Source organism: Amblyomma americanum, chromosome 8, assembly GCF_052857255.1.
Source record: "Amblyomma americanum isolate KBUSLIRL-KWMA chromosome 8, ASM5285725v1, whole genome shotgun sequence".
In the NCBI taxonomy this organism is placed as follows: Eukaryota; Metazoa; Arthropoda; class Arachnida; order Ixodida; family Ixodidae; genus Amblyomma; species Amblyomma americanum.
Genome location: NC_135504.1, coordinates 20,052,278 through 20,070,303, shown reverse-complemented (window position 1 = coordinate 20,070,303; position 18,026 = coordinate 20,052,278). Strand labels below are relative to the sequence as shown.

The following is an 18,026-nucleotide window of genomic DNA, read 5'->3' as shown; positions in this document are numbered from 1 at the left end:
CTGCAAATCATTCTTTCGATCGTGTTTGGGGTATTATAGCCTTAAGGGCTGCTGCACCACAAAACCGAGAATTATACCATAACAGCTATTTTGATCAAATCATTGATTTGTTGCTTGATTAAATGTTTCATATGTCAACTTACAACTATCAAACTTTCAGTTGTTAATTGGCAATCATTCGGTGAACTAATATCGAACCAATACGTTATATGCGGCAAGTTAAAAGGCTTCGTGTTCATATTTTGCCTTGGGCAATAAAAAGCTGGCGTAACTGTGAAGAAATCAAAGTGATAGCGTCATATCACGGAGAAACAAACTGTACCAAGCGATGAAACCAATCTGAGAACTTTTTTACTGTTGTGTTACCTTATTAGAAAAAAATGCCTGACGACCAATAGTGCGTGTACGCGTCTATCCTGGAGCCACAATTATCAAATCGTCTTGCCAGCAACAAACTCTAGAATGAAATCAGACCAAGCTGAAGGCTTTGCTCTCATGTATTATAGAATAAAAAATGCAGCACTCGTCGCCACGTCTTGCGGTCAACGCTTGTGATGTACAGTGTTTGTTGGGACGCAATAAAGATTTGAAGTTCCTTTCACGGAGTCAAAATGATAAAGATAAAATCATATCTTCAGTGTTATAATTCTTGCGAAACAAAGCATTACGCGAGTCAAACCTTAGTTGTGGATGCATGGTGTTAAAAAAATTAACCGACAATTACGCTTCTCGATAATGTGATTTTTGAGTGCAGCTGCTGTGGTACTCCAACTGAAAGCGATCGTGTACGGAACATGCAGAGCCGACTGAAGGCGGTTCTGGGTTTTGAATTGGGCAGCACGCACAGCGTTCTGCCGCCAATGAGCCTCAGCTTGGATGAACGACCAGCACGCTTACAAATGCGCGCTACTCTGGCGCCATCTCTTGCAAGCGACGCATACCTTACTGATGATGTCATCAGCGAGCAGATGACGGCGCGCGCTACTCTGCTCAAACCGGGAACGAGCGCCCAAGAGCTGTGCCCTAAAAAAAAAAACGCACTGGTTTTATTTCATGTTGAACCCATTATTCAATAAGTGTTTGTTCCTAGCTTGTGCTTGTCAGCAATTAAATAACAACTGTTGTCGCAAAGTCCAAATGGTAAGAAATTACGATGTTTACGCAATCACTGTAAATCTTCACTCAGCGAACCTTGGTACGCTGAGCGTAAGAGAGCGCTGCACAGGGCACTTCATGTCTACAATGCCTCGTAGCGTTCCTTATTATCCGTTTCGTGACGTCACCCTTCTGTCCCGACCTAACCTATGTCGCCATGCAGCGTAGACCAGCGCATCTACATGGCTATTCAAACTACTTTCGTTATGTACGTATGAAGTGTAACCAAATTTGGCACAGATGTATAATCTTTTATGCTGGTTTCAGAACAGCATTTAATTTTAAGCTAGTTGGCATAGTTTTTTAAATAATTACAATTATGGTTTACGCCTTATGGGGGTTTAACGTCCTAAAGCAACTCAGGCTATGAGGGACACCCTAGTCAAGGGCTCCGGAAATTTCGACCACCTGGAGTTTTTTAAAAGACTATAGACACCAAGTTTTTGTTGTGTGTTTTCTTCTTTCAAACGACGCTCTAGACATCGGTATACACATGTACCCTGCGGTATTCACCTGCGAGCGCTAAATAATTTAGAATTAATTTCCTTCTTGACGCTGTTTTTGTTCTGGTTTCATCAACCGAACGATGGCTGTGACGTGTAGTTGATGTTTAGGTCACGTCAGGCACAAAAAAAGGCAATATATATCTGATGATACGTCGTTTGTTTTAATTCTAGCTATTGAAGCAGACTGGTTTATGTGCTGTAGTGAGTTAAAACTATGCAAAAAAATTACTGTTACATTAAAATTCTCTTTAGTTAGATGCCACTTCCACTTCCACTTTACAACCAGGATCATACCAACAACGATGACAAATCCAACCACAGCCAAGAAGAGCAGTGAGAGGGTTGTGCATAAATGTTGCAACAAATTTTAGCATAATTTGAAAGCTTGCTCAGATATCCCAAACAACACTGACTCATCAACAGAATAACAAATGTAATCTTGATGTAATAACAAATGTAATCTTAATAACAAATGTAATGTTAATCAACAGAATAACAAATATAAAATAACCAAAATATATTCATCCTTTACTAAAATCTTTGCAGACAGTTGCTTCCAAAGTTGCTCAGTTCATTAAAAAAGAGTTTCAGAAATCCTGAAGCAAGTTTTTGATTTGATGAGATACCCAATATGTTCGATACCGCAGTTAGAAAAAAATCATCGATTTCTGTATAGCACTTAATGAGAATATATCAAATGGGGTGATAGCTTGCACAAATGGCAATTAAAATACACATTTACAAACATTCTCAGCTAGACACCAGCACTTTAAATGCTGGCCATAAGTTTGTGCACCACAAATGAAAAGCCCTCCTAATGAAAGCACGAAAATTTTCATGCTTCAGAGTCACTTCCATGAGCTTCTAAAGGTCACCTGCAAGTTCATGTGACCCTCTCATCTTCAAGTTATACTATTATTGTTTTAAGATTACTATCATCATTAACAAAATTGTTAAGTTCACAAGGTCGTTATTAAATAATAATAGGTTAACTATTATAGTTATTCTCCACCCTATCCTCTAGTTGCAGTCGATAACAACAATGCCTTGCTTTTTATCAACTTCTCCGGGAAATTTCTAACACGGCAACTCTAACTCCCAAACATTGCGAGTTTTGGGATTCTCATAACAACTGTCAGTGCAGCAAACCACAGACACGCAGCTGCGTGCTTAGGACTGAGCGTTTCAAAAAAATTTTGTTGTGAAACCAAGTACAGTGCGATTACAGTGTCATATGAAAACATTGGGCAACTTCCTTCACAGCAACACAGTGCTTATAAAACACTGTTAGGTGCATGCCTGTGCCCGAAATAAAGGGAAAAGGTCGAGAACTTGCAGAAGAAACATTTAAAACAAAGATAAATGCACAAGTCTAAATACAGCATACTAACACAGACTCAACATAGTCCTGCCACGAAAGTGTGCACCAAACGTGAAAAATTGTCTTGATGAAATTATACAGCAACTGTAAAACAACTGAGAGTTGTTCTTATGATTTTGAAAAGCTGTTTGCACACAACAACCTCACCACCTTTACACATGACAAAACTGCCATTTAAGAATTCATAAGTTAACCCTCTTTCGTCTGCCACGGGTTGACGTCGACGATGTGTTTGCGGCAGAAGACGACGACGCTCTGGCTCTTCCGCGGCCTCTCCTGTTTGATGACGCTCCCCTCCCACGCGGTGGCCTCTTTTCCACGACATCATCAAGATCATCATCAAAGTCTTCGATCCGGCTGACTTCCTCGTCCTCGTCATCCGAATCTCCGCGTGCTGCTCCACGATTCGGTGGTCGCACGACCCGCTGTTCAATTTCCTCCGCGCTGATGTCAGGTTGGCTCGCAAAGCGCACTTTGAGCTGAGAGATCTCATCAATCAGCTTGCCCTCGGCAACGTCTCCCAGTTCGGTGAGTGCACGGACCTGTACAATCAGAAGCCAAGACGGAGCACACCCTTCAGCATCAACATAGAGCAGTTATTTGCTCATCTAAAAAAACACTCAACACCCTAGAAAAGAAAGGGCAAGCGGGTGCAGTCCACTGGGCTATGTGTGCAGCTGCAGATTAGTTATTGATGATGATTTACAGACACCGCAAGTGGTACATACTGACTTCCAACTGAAATTCAAACCAAAAAAAGGCTGGCTCACATCTAATAACATCAAGCTGCAATCCACAGAAACTACACTCGGTGCACAGCATTGCAAACCAGACTTGGTTTGCTGCTCTGCACTGAGCAGGCACTGTGAACCAGATAGGATGATTGTGGAAGCTGTGGAGATATGAAACGTCGGAATTTGTGCACTTGCCGTTCCGCTGCCTCAGTGAAGGTCAAACTACTGTCTTTGCTGGCTACAGTGAACCACGTGTGGTCTCTGTGGATTGTTGTTTGACATAACCAAGCTTGACCCAGCTTTATAAGTCATTTTCTCAATTAAATTTCAGTTGGAAGTGAGCATCCGTGATCACTCTTTTCGCGTCATCCTTCGATTATTTGCACCACTGCAGAACAGCATGGAGAAGATGCGGGATATTCAAAGTGCGTAAATAGCCAAATATTGAAATTGTGGAGAGCAAAAATCAAATCCGGAATGCACACTCAGTGAAAGAATGATTGAGATGCAATCCCTGTGTAATGCTTTATCACAAATACTGTATTTAACTGAGCCCAGAACAACCCCTTCTTTCCAAAAATACTGCCCATAATTAGAAGAGCGAACTCACAACCATAGCCAAACAAGGTAAACTTGCAGTTATGATTAAAGAAGGGCCACTTGCAACTGTGACCAAGCACAACCTGGCAGCATCCGGAGTTATTATTATTATTATTATTATTTAGTGTGATAACAGAGAAACAGACACATGAGATGGGGAAGAGAACAGGCCAGCAACTGCCACCTAGAGAGGTACAACATGTACATGTGCTCTTCCAGAAAAGGGAGGGGGGATGAGAAAGAATACAAAATCAGTAAAGAGGGGAAAAAGATGCTATGTGACAATGGTTGAACCACGACAAACTAGAAGGACCAAGACAGCAGCACGAAGTGCTGGTAGTATAGATTGCTCTACATTGGGAGTGATGCCAAAAGAGGCAGAGAGTACAAACTAGTACAAAAAGCACAACCTGCAGCACACAGTAACGGATGGAGGAATGTTATTAATGAACAGACTAGAGCACTCTATAAGGTTCAAACGTGCACAATGTAGTTTTGCAAAGTGCACTGGGGCACACCAGGACACAAGGCCATGTGGGAAGGAAACGTTCTCTAGGCTGGCACAAGGTGGTCCTGTAGATGCCAGCGGTGCAAAGGGCTGAGCGTTTTGTAAGTAAAATGCGAAACGCTAGAAGATTAGGTGAGTGAGCGTCTCGAGAGGAGAAGCAGTGAGGATTAAGTGCCCGCTAATGCCAGTGTCAATCTTTGTTCCGCTGCTGAAAACTTCTACCAGCACCACATTTAAAATACACATCGAAACTCGAAGTTTCAAGAAGTACTGCATTTCCAGCGTATTAGTTACGATGAAGGACTGCCTTCCTTTGGGCAGATGAATATCAAAGGGGTCTGACGCTAGCAACTTTGAAAGATCTGATCAAGCTGTCACCTATGATAGGCTCTGATGCCGTCCCAAATTCATGTCAAAGGAAAGTTTTCGAGCTTTAAAAAAAAAGCCTGTTTTATCCTCTAGAAAGTCAACTATATTCACTTTTTTTTTCTTCTTTGCCTTCACACAGCTCCTTAACTACATTCATGGCCAAAAATATGGTGCCCATACTCATTTGGGACAGTTCAGCATACATATTTGAAAATTTTCATTGGTATGCTTCATTTCGATAACATACCAGTATCACCTGATTCAAACTATGTTTCTGACTAGTCCGACTGGGACATGCAAGCACTCGGGCCAAGCCGCATGTGTGCACGTGCCACCCTGATGACAAATTCTGGCTCCGAGAGCTCTTAGCTAGAGTGGTATGTCAGTGATGAAAAGCCTCATCATGTCTGACCGTTCTTTGTGTCTGCTCGCCCTCATAATCAAAAGTAACTTCAACTCGTGAGCCATGAAAAGTACTAAAATTACCAGTGTAGCATTAAGAGACAGGAAAAGAGCGGAACTGGTTATGGAACATGAGTTGATGACATCTTGGTTGAACTCAAGAAGAGAGAATGAACATGGGCAGGGCATATATTGCCAAGTACAAATAAACCATGATCCCTTATGATTATGGAATGAATTGCAAGGGAAGGCAAGTGTAGCAGGAGGCAGCAGAGGATCAGGTGGGCAGATTAGAGGAAATTTACGGGGATAAGCTGGCGGCAACTCGTGCAAGAAGAAACCTTTCTTCTGCAGTGTTTGCAGCTGGGCTGATGATGATAAGAGGAATAGAAAGATGAAAGGAAGGTGAACCTCCATAGCCCACCTCCTGCATTTTGAGGGCCCCATTGATGGCATCCGTGCAGTCCTTGGAGACGAACAGGTTCATCGCCTGCTGCATGGCCGAGTCGGTCAGGATGGTCATGTGCAGCTCTTCGTCAACCGTCTCGAAGTACTCGCGCACGAGGTCCTCGACGCGCGACCGTGCCAGCGCCTCGGGGTTGGCCACTTCCTGGAGGCGCTCGACGTCCACCGCGCCTCCGCCGCGATCGACCGTGCCCCGGCGCTTGGTGAACAGCACAATGTCACGCGGGTTGGCCACGCGGTCCAGGAACTGGCGGGCCAGCAGGTGCGGGCTGAACGTCTCGTGCTGGTTGCCGTGCTCAACGCGGAGCCGGATCAGCGGCAGCTGGGGCTGCTGGCTGTTGCCTATACAGAAGAGACGGTGTTTTGTTAAACGAGAAACACTAATAGCGGGGCCAACCAAAGCAGTGTTCTGGCACAACGTTATATACAGTAGAACACCACAGTAACATTTTTCGTTGGACCACAGAAAAAAAAAAACATAGCAGCCGAATACAGAGAGTGAAAAATCATCGTTCACGGCCATGTTTCCCGTAAGCACAACGTGCTTCTCTGGAACTTGCATGGCACTGCTGCTCTCACGATGGCTCCACAGGGCTCAGAGGTTCTCTCTCTGCCTGAGCAGCTGTCGGTGGAACTGAGGCAGCAGCAAGGAAGAGCTTGTGGGCCTGGCGAAGTTGCGGCAAGCATATGCTTCTGCACTGTTTAAGCAGCGGCCGCTTTAACCCTACACAAACCATGCCTGTTCGAATCTACGAACTGTATATTGTAGTGATACCTACATTATGGTAGCATTTCGAGCCTTCAGCGTGGCGGCGCCGCGGCGGTGGCAGCACAGCCACCCCGTGGTTGGTCACGTCGTGCGGAGCAGCTGCCGGCGACGCAGCACTGTGGCTGGTCACGTGGTTCGTCACGTGGTTCGTCACGTGACCAGCCACGTGGTGCAGAGCAGCTGCTGCTGCCGGCGACACCGAGCTGCCACAGCTGTGCGCATGCGCCGTGTCAAGTGGGACGAAGATGAAGAAAGAATGCCCAGCGAAACGGAGCGGCGAAAGACTGACTTTGCAATTCAACTGAGCAAGTTCCACTCAGCCAGCTGTAGCTATCGCGTCACTCCAGAGTTAAACCACCAGCAATTTTTTAAGCCACACAAGGCAAGAAAAATGTGGACGATGAAAGCAAAAGGCTCGGAGACAATCTGCACAATCGTATTACATAGAGCACTGCCCGCATGCCTTCCGCCACATCTCTGGTCGCTCACGCTTGCGTCGCAGTGGCGATGGAACTGCACTCACAGGTGCAACCTCTGGAAATTGCTGGATGGGATGTTGCAGCAATTTGACATTAGGAAGGTTTGCTAGTATTTCATTCACAGTTTCCACCTACTGTCAGTTCAGTAAGTCAAAACCAAGGATTCAATTACAATGAATGCGATCCAGCTATCTGGTTTGTCAGTCAAGAATGCTGAATGAGAACACAGTTGCACTCAGTACGACTGAGAACACGCAAGATGCAGTCAGAGATTTCCTCAGGAGGCCATGAGAGCCCCATGTTGGTAAATAGCTATGAGTCTAGCTGTCAGTCAAACAGGCAAGGGCTTGCTGCGATGTATACCATGACACATTCAACTGCCATGAAGCGCGAACGGCATTAATGACACCATTTGGGTGTTGCAAGTCATAATTGCTGCAACTGTACCATTTGTAGTAAGAGTTATGGTCTGGGGAGTTTTTTTGTGATAACCCTAAATGCTGATAATTAAAATGATTTTAATTTAATACGCTTACTAGAGCGCTCGCGGATGCTCTGGTCGATTAGGTCTTCAACGTGCCGTACGCAGAAGTCGAGCGCATGCTCGGCAAAGGTCTTGTCTTGTCCTCGCCTGCCCATGGATGCGATTCGATCTTCAAGGTCAAACAGTGACACTGTCTTGATGTAGAAGGGCCGCACAGTCTTCAGAGGAATCTAGGCAGGAGAACAGAGCATACAGTGCTGTTGGTTAGTTTCAAGCATATCGAGACATGATTTCTTGAAAAAAATCGCGAGTGCTGATTTTTCGAAAAAACGTTTTTCGCATTATGTATACCTCAGACTAATATCTCCACAAAATATCAACCCTCAAAACGATCAGAAAGTGCAGAAAAAAATGAGTATTTTTAGAGTCGCAAGGCTGAAAAATGAAGTGCAAGCTTCTAAATGACATTCCAGTTCTCGCAATCGCAATTCGGAAATCGCTCCCCATATTGCCACCGTTTGAAAGCTTGTTTCGAACCCTTTCGGTTGACACTTTCCAAGGTGGCATCAGAGCAGAGCAGCCAACACTACAGCCACTTCCCCTTGACTCAATAAGTGCACATTGACTTCAAGTTTCTTTATCTCCATTTATGATTTTATAGCTACACACTCTGCTTTACGGGCTTTTTCTCTGGTTTGTCGTAGGCAACTAAGACGAGCTTGGTATCGATTTGTTCGGAAGGAATAGAGCTGTGCAGCGACGCTTTTCGCACCGGCTTTTACATTGTGCAATAAATTTATTTCGTTATATTCGTAAATTACCAGCCAAGCCAATTTTTACATTCTATTCATATAATTTTTTACCACTATATTTTCCCTGCAGCGAGTGTAATAATAGCATCACTGCACAAAGTGCACCTCGTGATGCAGTTCTGTAAATATTTCTAACAATTTATAACATTTTTTGGCTACGGAACCAAGAGCCAAATTAAAACCACAAGACACCTGATAACTCAAATTCTAGTTGAGCTATTCGAAACCTAATCGCATATTTGGACTCTAGATAAAAAAAGCACACATTCATAGTAATTATGATCAGGACTGTCCGAGAAAAAAAATTCTGAAGCCATTTAAGTCTGCTTATGTGGAGAAATGCAAAAGGATGTTTTTTGACAAAAGGAAACGGCACAGTAGCTCTCAGATCTCCACATCTCCATGGACACCTCAACCCGTACTTATAGGTACTCAGCAGCACTGGGGATTGAATCCTACACCTTCTGCATGCAAGGCGGATGCTCAAACCACTAAGACACCACTGCAGTCTTTAAGTACTGCAAAATATCATGTCTTTACAATACAATACACACTGCGTTGTAAAGATGTCATAACCTGATCAGGCTTTTTGCACAGTTTCCTGAGGCAATTAGTATGAATTTATCTAACTTAAAAAATAAAGAATAAAGGAAGAAGCTGTGACTGAGGCTTATGGCATATTCCAGTTGGCAATCCGGATCATGTCTTCTTGCTCCATGAACCGAAGAGCATGCTTCAATGGGTGATTTGGATTCAAATCCTGACTTCTTCTAGACCAGGACACGTTTTGTGCTCCTTGGCGAATTCAGGGCTTTGCTACGGATCGGCGATTAGAATACACCATTCGAAACATGCAAGCCAAGAGTCGGCAACAGCCTTTTACGCCTAACCAATCACCGTTCCTGCTCTGTTCACGCAATGGACTGTCCATGTTTCACGGACTGCTCATGCTTAAACATCAGGCCTGAACCAGTTTATGCGTCTGTGAGGCCAGCACTTTCAGCCACAAATATCACATTTCCAAACCACCATCTGTGGCAAGGAAACAAGAAATTTGATTTGTTTACTGGAAACACAATTTGTACATGACTCAACGGACCCGCCGCGGTGGCTCAGTGGTTAGGGCGCTCGGCTACTGATCCGGAGTTACCGGGTTCGAACCCGACCGCGCCGGCTGCATTTTTATGGAGGGAAAACGCCAAGGCGCCCGTGTGCTGTGCGATGTCAGTGCACATTAAAGATCCCCACGTGGTCGAAATCATTCTGGAGCCCTCCACTACGGCCCCTCTTTTTTCCTTTCTTCTTTCACTCCCTCCTTTATCTCTTCCCTTACAGCAGGGTTCAGGTGTCCAATGGTACATGAGACAGATACTGCGCCATTTCCTTTCCCCAAAAACCAATTATTATTATTGTTATTATTATTATTATTATTACATGACTCAAGAGTACAAGTGTACCTCTTCTGCCTGTTTACAAACAATGTGTCACGCACACCCATTGGTTTGGCCCCCCTCCCCCCTCGCATAGGTAGAACGACCACTGCGTATGTGTCGTGTACGAGTCGGCTGTTCAGTTTGGGGAATCAAGCTCTGAAAATCGCCTTCTTTGTGTAGATGTGTGCAGAACAGCAACGACAAGGTAGGCACAGTTGACCACAGTCCCTGCCGGGGTGAGGAGGATTGCAGGAAAGGAGGTGGTGAACAAGGCAGTCGAGTGCAGACAATGAGAAACGGGGAAAATGATGACAGGTGGTGTGCAGAGGGCCTGCACCCTGCACAAGTTGGCGTAATCATCTTGTGTGTGTACAGTGCAAGTAAACTTTGTTGTAATCAGTGAGTGACCTGGCTGAATTGAGATGATTGAGGAAAGAGTTCAGAAGAAGAGGATTCGACCCAGAGCAATGTTTACAACAACAGGAGGGCAAAGGCAAGGAACATGCACAATATTTTCTTTTTTTTCGTGGCCTGCACTTGGTTCCTTCTCAAGGAACAATATTTTGATAATGCCACGTACAAGAGTAATGCATCAAGCGTCTGAGCCAGTTGTCACAAGAGAGTCTTGCCCCAACGTACCTTGGTGAGCTTGTGTGACTTCTTTCCCTCAGTAAGGGTGATCTCCACGACGCCCACGTGCTTTGGGGCAGCTTCACCCGGGCACAGTGACGTGGCAACAGGGCTGCCTGGTTGAGTCACAAAGAACCTACAAGCACATGATAAAGTCAAAAAAACTTGTGGGCTAACCCGTGCAACACCTCGATTACCATGCTGCACAAGATGCAGCAGGGTATTTCTCCATGCAGTATAGGGAACCTTCTCATTACAATTCTCTTGCCAAATCTACTATTCTTCAAACCATTCTTCAAGTCTATCATCCATGCTCACTAATATGATGGTGCTCCTCCATTTTCTGGGTAAGCTTAGACCTGTACTCGTGAGGAAGGGGACTTCAACTGAAGCCCACGTGTATTACAGCGTCAGCTGTATTATGAACGTTGGCCCATTTCACGACGTTCGGCATCCGCACAGGTGCATAATGTTATGTGTTATGTGGGGTTTAACATCCCAAAGTGACCCAGGCTTTGAAGAGTGCTGGAGGGCTCTGGATTAATTTAGACCACCTGGGGCTCTTTAACATGCTCCGACATTGCACAGCACACAGACACTTCTCATGTTTCGCCTCCATCAGATCGTGGCTGCCACAACCAGGACTGAACTCAGGTCCTCCGGCTCAGTAGCCGACCGCCCTAACCACTGAGTCACTGCACCGGGTGCACCTGTGCACAAGATAAGTGCAGGTGCAGAGGACAGGTAGACTGACCTTTGTAAAGGTTCACATGTGCATCTGTGCACCTGAGTGGATGGATGGACAAATAATGATTGCAGATGGAAAACTGGACAAGAGAAAATCAAAATGCCACATGTAATTTTTTTTTTCAATTTTTCAATCCATTACACAGATTAAACAAACCCAAAAAATGTAGGAAAAGACAAAAGTAGAAAGTCACCCCACAAAGAGTTTAGGAATGTGGAACTCAGGGATGTAAAGTACAAAATAAGATAACAATGGCCTGTGGGACCTTTAATATTTAGCTAACTTTAACAAGCCCCTCATCCTACTATCTAAAATGAGGTACAGTGAGATTAAAGTGTTCCATCTGATTCACAAAAACTCCTGACAAGAAGAAATATAAATGGGTGAACGAATTTTTTCCACACACAACTACCTAAGAGTCCACTGAAATAAAACACCCTCTCTAGTCTTTCTTCACCGTAACGGGAAAGTGAAAACAATAACTGCACCACCCATTGCACCCTCCCCTACCATGATTGCACCGATTGCCATTCCTATTTGGAGCATAAGACCAAGGGTGGCGTATGTACAGATCCCATCAACCTTCAATTAACCCCGTCTTGCGCGAGCTGTGGTCATCCAATCCCCGCAAACTTCTTAAGCTCATCCAGCCACATGGCTTTGTCTGCCTTCTTTTAGAATATACTCAATTACTCACAGGCACCAATGAAGGACACGAATTCATCGAACTCACACACCTGCCGTTAAACTGGCAGTCTATGAGGCACTCGTGCTCGTGTCCCCAGACAACGAGGTCGAGGAACTCGTCCAGGAACGCTTCAGGGATGTAATCGGTGAGGCCGTGTTTTGCCCTGTTCTGGTGCAGCACCAGCAGGTTGAACCAGCTGTCAGTCCACTCCCGGGGACGCAGCATGCGTACCTTTCAACAATGAAAACGGCATGCTGTGTTATGACCCAAGCCAGCCACCATCTGCACCAGGGGTTCCTCATTATTTTAGCCACAGAGAACCCCAAAGCTTTCAAGAGGTGCTAAGCAACCCCAAACATGTTGGCTTCTTGCCTAACGTGTGCAAAAAAGAGCACTTTGACATACAGCCCTTAAAAAAATGTCAAAATTGCTTAACAACGAGCGGCTGTAAATTGAGAACAGTGATTCAAGCAATTATACAATATGGTAAGTCGCAAAATAAAGTGGGTGAAGAAATGGTGAGGTTTGATGCGTGCATGCATCTATGTGCTTGGGGAAGCCAGCACTTCAAGAGCCCAAGGGCTCTGCGGAACCTAATTTGAGAACCCTTGGTCTGCAGTGTTCCTCTTGAATGCAGAAACTCAAATGTTCCTTTGTTCCTGTCAGCACTGTTCTGTTCACGCGTGAAAATGTAGTGCACATAACTCCTGATCACAATCACTGTCATCATCACAACCAAGTGAGTTTAGTTCATTCCGGAACAAATGCTCACTAGTGACCGCCAATGATTCATCGTTTATGCTGGCCTTGACCTCCCTATACAGGCAAATTTCTAAAGTGCTTGCAGATGTCAGTTAAGTACCGCAAGAGGACAGTGATCCTAAATTCAAGACTAATGTCATGCAGTGTCTGCCAAGCTATTCTACATTCCTTGAAAACTCCCAACAATTTCTTTATTTTCTTACTCTCATCACTTCATTTCACCTGTTCATTCACTCACTCACTCATTCATTCATTCATAAACTAAGTTGTTCATTGATTCACTCACTTGTTCATCGACTCACTCACACGTTTGTTCATTCCTATGTTCAAATGTCCGCACAGGTTCTCTATTAAAGGGCACCAACTATTAAACATAGAGCACAATACATAACGAATTTGGGGATTATCACATACTATACATTGCACACAATGCTCCTGTATTGCAATCATGCAGTACAATACCTGTGGGGAAAAACATGGTGTACAATAAATCCTGAGCTACTGCCATGGCATTCGCCGCAGCTTATGATTCAGACTAAAGCAGAGCACCATCGTTACCTTGCCTTCACGAAACAGCCGGTGCAACCGCTCGTCCCGGATCCAGCCCAGACCGTAGAGTGCCAGAAGCATGCGTCCTTTGCGCATCAGCAGGGGTGACAGCCTCACATTCGTCAGATCCGTCACCTGAGGACGAAGAAGCAGACTTATTGACTTCTTTATTTCACCATTCTGTTATTCTCTAACGGCTGTACTACATGACCACTGCGTTAACCACACAACAAACCAAAGCTAAAACACTGCAAAAGAATAAAAATTTGGTTATGCAAGGCTTCACTCATAGTAACAACACTTTTTCAGAACAACTACCATATTTTCCAGCGGTCTATAAGTTGCATCCCCTCCCCCCTCGCAACCGGTAGCTTTCCCCCAAAAAAATCACAAATAAGTCAAAGCAGTATATAATGCACACCTGTTCACTCGGTAAGCACTATAAAAACATGCTTCCATCAGACAGCGCAATGAAAATACACGCTTGACGCAAATGCCGTGCGCAGATGATTTTCAAGCTCAGGCCAGCATGCCCTCTGGTCAATGAAGACCTCCTCAGACAGGGGCTTTCCCCTGTCTGAAGAGGGTTTCATCGACCGGACGGCCCTTGCGGTTTTGCGCCAGTCCCGGACAATTTCTTAGCTCATGTCAAACTGTTTCCCTGCCGCCCGGTTCGCATTCCACAGGACATGTTCAACAGTCCGCTACTTGAATTTTGAATTGTAGCTTCTTCGCCTGGCAGGTGGCATCATGCTGAGCAAGGACACACGATGTACACAAAGCAAAAATGTGACACTGAAATCAAACCTTGCGAGAATATGGCTGCACAAGATGTGGCAGTGGCACACACTTCGCGCTGCCGTTCGATTCACTCTGGTTGCAGCAAAAGCATGGAATTCTGTCAATTTTTTTATCGGTAAATGTCGACTGTCTAGTTCTTTCTGGCTGTGTTGACGTTTGTTCAGCAGCCAAAGATACATTTACTGCTGAGGAAATTGTACATAAAGACGGAACATTCCCGCCATTCCAGTCAAACTCCTGACATCGACGACAAAAAGGACTCCATGACTACCGACTGAAAAGTGAATGCCAGGGTAAACCAGCCGCAGAGATTTGTGCAAAAATCAGTCTTGACATCTACGCAGTTTGCTTACTAAAATGGCCAATGGCCATTACAGTTACGAATCTGTTAGTTTTCCAATGTAAAATACTTTTGACTGATTTTTTTGTTGGGATGTGCAAAATTTCATGCAAATTATCATAGCTGATGAAAACAGCAGCGTCGAAATGCCGCGACTTCTCAAATAAACATCTGAAGGACCGTGCAAATAACCGCTGTTTCGAAGGTATATGTTACAATTGAAATTGTGAGAAAAAAAAAAATGATGCTACTGCTGGTAGCAAAATATGTTTGCACAAAAATGGCAGACGATGTGTTACCCTGCTCACTGTTTCATGAAATATTATTTACTGTGCTCACCGTATGGCATAATAAACAGCTTATTTGTGACACGAAGGATATGAAATTCATCTGAAACAAAGGAATCAATGCTACGTGTAGCCCATCCTCAGAAAACACTGCACGTTCACTTTCTTTGTACACAGTTATGTATATAGCACGTCAAAGTTTAAATACACAAATATGTGCTGAATAAATTACATACGAACCCAATTCTATTCCAACCATTCAGCTACTTGGCACACATCACAGTAATATTTGTCTGACCCAAGCACAGAGAACTGGTTGCAGCACGAGAGGGAGCTACCTTTCCAAAATAGTTGACTAGCCCCGACGTAGCCAGTACGTCAATGATGCTGAGGTTCTCTGAGCCAGTTGGGTCATCGTGGTTGCCGTGAATGGTGAACACAGGAAGGGAGACATTGAGGTTGGCATCTTCGTAGTTGACGTTGGGGAAGGCACAGAAGCCAAAATTCTCTGCCTGGTCACTGAGGACCTCAAACTGCACAGGCTTGTCACCCAGACAGTACTGCCGTAGCAACCTGCAACAACAAAAGAGAAGCATTCAGTACAAGTGGCGCACAAGCAGCCTGAAAGGTCATTCAGAATTATTGTTATTTAATTTAACATCCATCAGAGCCAGTAAAGAGTAATATCGCCAGCTCAGCCCGACTCAGGTGCACTGCATGGTGCACTGACGGCTTTCTGTCTACACGAGCAATATTTTATGATCATTCATACTCATCTGAACAGAAAAAAAGAGAGGAAACGCTAAACAATGTTTCTGATGAAAAAAGACATTAGTTGGCATTTTTCTTTCTTCTGTTGAAATGAACTTACTCGCCAACCAGACGAAACTTCGTCAAACCTCAGACTTCAACCACTCATACGGCTTGTCTACTACCATACGGGCACTAAAAACAACTGCACCATCTCCTATTTATTGGCTATGTTGATGTTTGTCCAGCAGCAAAAGACATATACATAGCTGTGCAAATAGCACATAAAGATTTTACTGTCGCTCAATTCAAACTAGCGACGCCCATGTCAAAAAGGATTCCGTGACCACCATTTGAAAATTAACGGTAGAGTTGCTTAGCCTGAGGAATCTGTATGACAAATCTGTCTTGACGCACTGCAGTTTGCTTGCGAAAGCAGCTTGTGGTGACACCTGTATTTCATGTTTTTACTGCTTCCAAGTCATAAACCCTCAGTTTTCAGTGAGCCTAGCATCTTCGTCATTACGAGACGGTAGTCCACAAATACCGGTGCGGTGAAGTGCTTGACATTCACCGCCCCGTCTGTTGAAGTCATTAAACAGGCAGTATGTATATGTGGCCTTTCTACGTAGTCCTTTCTAATCCTGTGCACTGCTTAACAAATAGCTCCCACTTTGTATAGTAGCCTCCATACAGCCACATTTCTGCGAAAGCATTTTTCCCCTTCATGGTCAACACGCAGAAGGAACCAGACACAAAATGCACTGGTTTCTTCTTGATAGTGCTGAGGTTTTAAAGGTAACTCTTTACGCTAACCCCTGCATATCAGTGAACATTGAATGAAATAGGAAACTTTTGCCCCAAGCTGCTAGTTCCACTTCAAAACTCAACAGCAATGCAATGCCTTCCAACAGCGCTTTGGGTAGAAGCGGCCGTTCCACATCTCGCAGACTATGTGCAGATACTCTCCTTGAATCGCAGTGGAGAGCATCGTGTCAAAATGATAAGTTAATGAACAAATGAATAAAATGTTTTGTTTGAATGAGATCTCAAATGTTCGCAACTACTGTCAACAACCTCGCTACAGATGAGAACTATGTGTTGAAAACTGAAGTGGAACCCGTGAACCAGTCAAAAACACTATGCACACATGTGAAATCCAAAATACAACTATGAGGACTGTAATCCACATTAATGGTAATACAGCGCACACAGCACAGAGCCCCGAACACATCAAGCAATCACATACCGCAACGTCTCGTGTTCAACCCAGCGTGGAGGCTTGTTCTCGTGAAACATATCTCCGCCAAGCAGTATGAAGTCAACATTTTGTTGCGTTGCAATCTGAAGTATCTCTTCGAATGTTCTGATGGAGTCATGTTCTGAAGCAGAAAAAAGAAATACACATCGAAGTGGTTGACAGTCCCATCTCCAAACGTCATCGCGATGCCGTACGTTGCTGAAACTTTTTTCCCGCCCGATACACTACATCCGTCTATCCCGTTGAGTACACGACATGTCAGTAAGTCGAAGTTATGCATGACATGAAAAATGTTTCGAAATGTAGGCAACGGCAGCAACAGGAACTGCATTTGCAAGCCAGTACGCGAGAACAATGAACTGCGCCATGCGATCAACAAGTTTGCCGCGAACTTCAATGCAAAACTTGACGATAATACCTGCGCGATCATAGTTCTGCGGTCGTAAGCACAAGATCCTAATTTTTTGTCTGCATGAAAGTATGCCAAGCTGACTTTCAAGCCTTTTGATCGAAGCGGTGGGTTATCCGCACAGCAAGACCGGGAAAAGCATGCTTACTTCTCTCCGCGTCCTTCGCCTCAAAACCGAGGTGCAGATCGGTGGCAACGAGGATTTTGAAGACGTCGGAAGAACTCATCATTTATACTTTCGAAAGAACATTCGTAAAAAGCGGAAATATTACACGCTTTATAGAGTTGAGTCAGTGGGTCAACACGCTGCGACAAGCCTTTAGAAATCGCGGCAACCAGCAACTGACGTGTGAATAGTTCGGGTCAACATTTTGACGTCTTTTACAGAGCAACGCGGTGCTGCCTACCTTACAACGAAAAATGAAACTTTTGGCCGCATGGCCGCATCTGCAAAACTTTCGGAGGTAACGAACTTTACTGGCGCAAGCATGAAAACTTCAAAAAAATGAGTTTAGTCGGTCATACAGAAGGCACCAAACAATGGCTGGGTTATATTCTGCGTGCATTCTAAAGTTTCATAACGAGCTGGGCTTGTAAATCCTACAATCACTCCTGTGTTTTACACTACAGCGACAGCCTGCGTACCTACAAGAAAACTTTGCACTGTTTGTTTTGTGTTGGAAGGTGATCAGAACAACGCAGAC

General features: G+C 44.4%; 1 protein-coding gene across 1 annotated transcript; it reads right to left on the bottom strand.

Moving 5' to 3' along the window:
* Nucleotides 1–1,803: 1,803 nt before the first annotated feature.
* On the bottom strand, nt 1,804–17,677 carry mre11 (double strand break repair nuclease mre11). The gene is made up of 9 exons (XM_077634058.1): nt 17,471–17,677; nt 16,902–17,034; nt 15,241–15,475; nt 13,484–13,609; nt 12,213–12,394; nt 10,737–10,863; nt 7,905–8,082; nt 6,080–6,462; nt 1,804–3,584 (listed from the first exon to the last, which is right to left on the bottom strand). Exons 1-9 carry the CDS (start codon nt 17,550–17,552, stop codon nt 3,225–3,227), a joined length of 1,806 nt encoding a protein of 601 aa, XP_077490184.1. The 5' UTR covers nt 17,553–17,677; the 3' UTR covers nt 1,804–3,224.
* Nucleotides 17,678–18,026: the final 349 nt, after the last annotated feature.